General features: G+C 34.0%; 1 protein-coding gene across 1 annotated transcript; it reads right to left on the reverse strand.

Annotated features, from left to right (window-relative positions):
* Positions 1-4,619: 4,619 nt before the first annotated feature.
* LOC145670676 (uncharacterized) lies at positions 4,620-6,262 on the reverse strand. Its single transcript, XM_081739468.1, has one exon. It carries the CDS (start codon positions 6,225-6,227, stop codon positions 5,154-5,156), a length of 1,074 nt encoding a protein of 357 aa, XP_081595594.1. The 5' UTR covers positions 6,228-6,262; the 3' UTR covers positions 4,620-5,153.
* Between the last annotated feature and the right edge of the window lie 824 nt (positions 6,263-7,086).

A 7,086-nucleotide genomic window follows, 5' to 3' on the forward strand; every position in this document is an offset into this window, starting at 1 on the left:
CATAATGTTAGAATTTAGAGCTAAGTATTTCTAAAAGTGTGCGTGCGTTTTATGAAAATTCTTTGTCTATAAAAGAAATGGTGTTATCTATGTTCTATAAAACGGTACTAAGTTTATCTCTTTATGTTCAACCATAGGAAGATATTGCTATTTTTATCTGGGTATTGCTCATTTGACACTTCCAGCGGCCATTTTCCAATATAGCGGCTAAGGTCACGTGGGATTTCAAGGGACTTCTAGTATGTTATTTAGAACATCATTCCCAACATCAGTACCAAGTTTCAGCATGTTACTAATTTGTTCCTTACTTTCTGGTAATTTGACTTCACTAATTATCGCAGTAGGTCTATGTATTTCCAAATATTTTTCCACACTGCGTTGCTGGAAATTCATGCCGGATTATGGCTTGTCCAGATTTTGTAACTTTGGCAAATAATTGAATATATGACCGGCTTCAGAAACCGAAAGAACTATTATTGTTACGTCGCCTGACGTGTTTTTCTTTCATTAATAGTGCTTTCTTTTTGTGAAGTACAAGAGCTTACATCCTACTCTTCGTATTCTAAGTAACTATAGTTTTCGTTTGACGTAGAAAACAAACCTAATTGTGACAAATACTCAATTCTGACGGAGTTGAGTTGAGTTGATTTTGAGTTTAACGTCCCTTAAAGCAGCGAGAGTATATGAGACGGGACCTACTGATTAACTAGTAATCCGAACCACATGAGCTCCCGCCTTTGTTGAGCTCCCACGCCAAAGGCGCATACGATAACCGCTTAGCCACGAAGGAGCTCTCAAGGCTCGCAGATTGGAACTGGACTTCCGTTGGAGCTGGGTTAGGTTAGGTTAGAAATTGCTCTCCGGCGTGAAAAACGAAAATAGGGCCCATATTAATATTCTAACGCAGCGTTTCCCAACCTTTTTCAACTTGCGGCACACCACAGGTGTAACTTGAATTGTCGCGGCACACTCATAGATGTATTATTATTATTATTATTATTATTATTATTATTATTATTATTATTATTATTATTATTATTATTATTATTATTATTATTATTATTATTATTATTATTTTATTCGTAAGTATAAAATACCTTGGTATTTTTTCTGTGATTGCTGATCTTCTCACAGGGAAGAAAGCTCGATCGCTGGTTTTCCCCCCGAGGTAAATCATTATGCTTATTTTTCATTGTAATTTAAAAATAGAGAACAATTACACTGAAATATAGGACTGAGGTTTTTAAAAATACACTTTCTTTTTGGAAAACTGTATCCAACCTTTCACTAAGAAGGAAAATCACTAAATAACGAACAAACTAATCTCTTGTACTTTAATGACACAAATGTAGGTAATTTGTATACATGTTTGCTTTATCGAAAGGAATGAATGATATTTCAATATTTCAGGTTACAAAATATTCTGCAACAATAAAGAAGCAATGATGGTCATAACAATGATAGCAAATACTTTTTTCAACGTTAAAAATGTACATAAAAGTAACGCAATATGAAACATAATTTATTAAGATCGTTGATCTACGTTACAATTTTTAAATATTTTATGAAGGTTTGAATTGTTCAATACTATTAGTAATGTAACATTATTTCAATAATATCCAGTGGCGTATTTACGATTTTGCTTCGGGTTGGGGGCTTTGCTAACTTTCGGGGGGGGGCTTTGCCTGAAAATGTGAAAATTCTGCAAGATACTTTACTATATTAAGTAAGATTTTGGAGGGGGGCTTAAGCCCGGAAGCCCCCTAAATACTCCACTGATAATATCTATTGAAGGTTGCAATTTTTTAATAATAATATATGAAGGTTACAGTTTTTCAAAAATAAGTGAAACAAGTTGGTGCACGATGCAAAATTAATGTGCAGCTTGAGCTTGATGTTCTTTCATAATCTTCTTCAATCGTGAACTGATAGTTGTTAAACACACCCTCATGTCGTTTTCCGGAGTTGTGACCCGTTCTTACACTTGATTGTGTTCATTGCAGAAAATCCTGCTTTACTTAAGTAGGATGTAGAAAAGGGAATATGAACTTTGTAGAAACAGCTGGATATTCTCTCCGGAGAGAAATCCAGAATGATGCTTGTCTGCTTGTCTTGCTTGGTCATTCCTCACATCGACCAGTTCATTTTTTTTCTTGTATATTTAATTCTGCTGACTGTCGGACAGAAGGCGCAAAGGAGTGCCTCCCCCAGTTAAATGAATTAAACTGAAGCGAAGAAAAATACTTCTCAACATTGGTACACAACAAAGACAATGTGTCTGAAAATGAGTAGAGGTCTGCGCGGACGCTGATACCCGCGGATATCCACATCATCCGGGTATCTGTAGACATCTATTTCGTTTCTGTGCGGATAGCAGATAAAGTTGCGGATATGGTTTCCTACTTCTTTTCCTACCTAAAAAATCGCTATGACATTTGTGATGATGGTGAAAAGAGCACTAAGAAACGTTTGTTTTGAATTAGAAGTTTTAAAACCGGTTGAAAAATAACTAAAATCAAAATAAGTGTGTTTGAAGCTAGTGACTCAGTGACAGCGAAAGGAGAAGAAATGACACGAGAGAGTTGTTCTTTAATTGCTCTTTTCAATAGCTATTTAAAATGTTTTTAAAAATTTTCGAAATCATGACTAAGAATATGTAAGTTGTGTATATTTGCTACCTCATTCACAGAGAAAAATCCGTTCTCTGGACAGCGGTATGTTATACAAATATACGGTATCCTCTTGCTTACTTTAGAAATCAACACGGATTGCTTACTATAGAAATCAACACGGAGCATACGTTATCCGTATGCTACATAGGCACTGCCCTTAGATGCTGCATCATGGCCTTACAGGATGTCTGATATCTAACAGTTTTCCGTATATCACATGCATATACTTATGTTACATTCCTCAGCTATATGTTATATACGCTCCATTTGTATGTGAGATCCTGACCGCCTACATCGTTTCATACGGAAAGTACGTATAGATGGAACACTTATACAGAAAATATTATAAAACATGAGTTTTCAGTTATACGTCTGCTGTACGTTAAGTCCAAAAACTACAGGAATTACATGTAACCTATCATTTTAAGTACGCCACCTACAATTTTTTTCTCAGTATTATCTGCGGATGCGGGGGTGGATAGAGATGTTGCGGATGCGATATTTTATATCTGCGGCGCAGACCTTTAGAAATGAGTGTTGAAAGGTTTGTGTCAATTTTACAGCACTTTGTAATCTCAAATGTGACATTAGCTTTGTTTTCTACTTCTGACCTCCCAAAATGAGAGTTTCTCCCTAAATGAGCAAATTTTGTGACTTAAGGTTAGGGTATTTTCCTTTTTTCCCTGCATGCATTTGTTCAGCGTATTCAATGTTTGGAATATGTCGGTAAGAAAAGTACTTTATTGCACGAAGAATCATCACTAAGGAAATCGACATTTTCACTTTCTTCTGACAGGAAGAATAGAAGAAGTTGTTCTTTAAGTGCATAAAATCTTGACAATATACGACTACGATACAACCAGTTCGATTTCGTCGCGGCACACCAGTGTGCCGCGGCACACCGGTTGGGAAACGCTGTATTAGGTTATGCTACTGAAATCTATAAGCAAGGAAAATAAACGAAATTATATTTTTGAGCTTATCGTGAAGGAAAAAAGATTAATTTTAAACTTAATAATAAAAACATACACAAAACAAACAAAACAAAGGTAATGAATGCCATGTGTGAAGGGTGAACCAGTTCGTTCCGATTTCTGAAGTTCGATTCCTGAATTTATTATCTATAGTTTGTTGATAAATAATAATGACTAAGTTGTTTTTGCCATGCGACAAAAGAAAAAATATTAACACATAAAAATAAAAGTGTTGAATTTAATGAATTTTTGATTTCTTGAAACTTGTTGAAGAGAAGCTGCAAGGTTGAAATGTTCTAATTTTTTTTTTTAAAAATTCAAGATTGGAATATTAAAATATTTCTATAAAGTGATCATCTTACTTCTTGCCATTAATGTTTGTTGTGCATGAGTTTTAATAAATCAATATTTTCATCCTGCCGCAATATTTAATGCTGCAGTTATATTTTCTAGAGATTGAGCAATCGGTTTGCTTTGCTTTCTGATGCTCACTGGTAACCACTGTTTTGGGAGAAACCCTACCGCAAATCGTAAATATGACTGCAGTCAAAATCCGCATATAGGTACCTATAATGGGCAATTTAAAAATTTACACAAGGAAAAAATATTCACAATTCACTTAAAATGAAACTTAAACATTTTAGTATCAGTTCTCTTATCAACGTAGAAATATTAGTTAGATCAATGATAAATATTGACTGTATTCGGTCGCAATTCTCTTTTAGATATATCGTAACAGTGCATTCAAGATAGAAAAAAAAAAAAAAAAAAAAAAAGACACCGGTATTTCCGAGATAAAATATACCATAGAGTAGTATATATAAATTGGAAAGAGTTTACAGAGAAAGTTTTATAGAAAAAATGGTTTAGTCCAACATAAAATTTCAACATACACACCTACCAATAATACAAAAGATTAGTGTTCGCTAGTTTCATTGGAACCTTTCTCGTATTTACAAAATATCTTATAAAATGAAAGAAACAACCAATATATTAAAAACGTTTTTATTTCAATAATAGTAACATTCTATAATTTTTAAGAATAAAGTTTTGGAATGATATGATGAATGGCATAATGAATTTTAATTTTATGCATCATGTATGTATCAATTTTACGTATCAGTTGGTTTATGAACATATAATTTAAAATATGTAATTGTACTACTCATATAAAATGTTTCCGTTATTTTCTTATTTTCTTTTCATTATTTTCTTTTCTTTCCGTAGCTACTGGAAGTACGCCAGTTAGAAATCAGAAAACGAATCAGGTAACTCTACTAACACCAGAAATTTAACACTATGTAAAATCCAGTACATTATACTTGCTGTTTATAAACGAAAACTTTCATACTCGAATTTTGGTAGTGTTACACATATTTTTTGATTAGTTTTTAATGCAAATATGGATATTTTTAAAGAATAGCTTTCGGACACTGAAAATTTAAAAAAAAAATCTTTTAAAATCTCATTAAGTTCATTTATTTGACAAGAAACTTGAAGTAGAATATTAATCTGAATGGTCGTGTGTGCCATATTTGCCTCCCCCACCATAACTAACTTTTCCATGTTGATCATGTTCACCGCGTCGTCTTCCATATTTCTCTTCTTTTCCATAATAATTACTTTTACCATATTCTTTGTCTTCTCCACTGTCCTCTTTGTAGTCGCTACCTTTCTGGAATTTCCCTTCACTTCCGTACTCATCCTCCGATTTAGCAGAAGCTTTCTTCCCTCCTTTAAGGTTCTTCCCTGCCTTACTGTTCTCATATTTATCAACGTTACCGAACCTCACAGTAAACCCACCTTCATCGTGATTATCGTAGTAGCTAGCATCTTTGCTGTGTTCATCTTTATGGTAGGTATCGCGGTAACCCTTTTTAAAACCTTTTTTAGCGCCTTTTCCACCCTTCCCGAAACTAGAACCTTCTTCACTACTACCTTGGTCGTAATGACTTTTATGGTAATTGTCTTCATCACTATAACTTTCTACGTCTCCACCGGATACGTCATAAGATCCATGCTTTTTTTCGTTTCCTTCACTGCCATGACTGCCTTTTTCATAACCACTAGAACCAACATAGCCAGCTGCTTTAACTCCATCGTCGTAATGTTCATGATCACCATGATATTCAGAAGAAGCTGGAATTATGGCATCTTCTTCAGGAGGTGTACCTTCATCTTGTTGGTTTGTTCGTCTCTGAGATGTTTCAATAACTCGTTTTTCACTGTAATTGCTGGCTCCGGTTCTTAGGGTGTCAGTTGGGGAATGAGTAGGAGACCCTTTTCTTCTACGCCGACGCTTCCTTCGCATCTTGGAACTCCTTTTTGACAGTATCCGAAAACTATCATTTTTTTCAATATTTGAATTTCTAGGTAGATTCGGATTTAACTTCTGTAATTGCAGCACATATGGTAATATTCTCTTATGAGAAAGATTAACTGCCACTGGTAAAGTTACATTATTACTTGTATTGAAGTCATGTGGATTGTCAGTTTCATTTGCACTATTAAATGTGATGAAACAAACTAAGATACACACACACACGCAGATGAAATGTATTGCAGATTCATGACTTGACATTGCCTGCTACAGAAATCTGGTTCAGAACCATTGACTTGAACCTCTACAAAACAGCAATACGAGATATGTCAATGGCTTATATATTAGTTTGAATGTTCCAGTGAATTAACATGAAACTGCAAAAGCAGAAACCATGAAATGTCATCAATTTCAGTTTTGGTGTGATTCGATGCGTAATAACTTATGTGCTTTCTCTTCCGTTATCTGAAATATCGCAAAATATATGAAGACGCTATTTACAAACTGAAACGCTTTAGAGATTTTGTTTTTGTCTTTTACTTTTTAGTATTATAAATGCAAGGCTAAAAATCTATATATTTTGTAGCGCTTAGAAGTAATAACTGAAAAAAATAATGTTCCCCGAAACAAAATATTTTATTTTTCCTCTATTATATCCAATTGTGGTCAACCACAACGGTTTTCTAAACTCTGATCAATCTTAATATGGTTGACGTGTTTCACTTACAAAAGCACGAAAGTTACATAATCCCAGAATCACGAATATATAGCACGAAGTTAAATTGACTTAATAGACTTTCTTCTCTAATACGTAATATTCATAAATTGTCAATGTTTTTGTTACGCGTGATTGGTTACATATAGAAATTTATAAAACAGCTTATATATATTATATAAGCTGTATTCATACTTTTGTCAGTATAATATTGATTATGGAATGTCTCAATGGTGTCACAAAACTGGATATGTAAACGGCATAAACATGCATTGCATTCATTTACAGTGAACATGGGTGGTGTTATGCAACGACCATTCAACCCACAACGAGTCAGTTTTGGGGAAATCGCAATTATAGGTTTCTCGACCCCATAAGATATTACCATAAGTGAGTTGACTTTTC

This window comes from Thermobia domestica, chromosome 14, assembly GCF_964235325.1.
Source record: "Thermobia domestica chromosome 14, izTheDome1.hap1.1, whole genome shotgun sequence".
Lineage (NCBI taxonomy): Eukaryota > Metazoa > Arthropoda > Insecta > Zygentoma > Lepismatidae > Thermobia > Thermobia domestica.

Bases quoted from the DNA above. Each gene is read 5' to 3' on its own strand.
- LOC145670676 (XM_081739468.1), bottom strand. From the start codon at position 6,227: ATGTCAAGTCATGAATCTGCAATACATTTCATCTGCGTGTGTGTGTGT.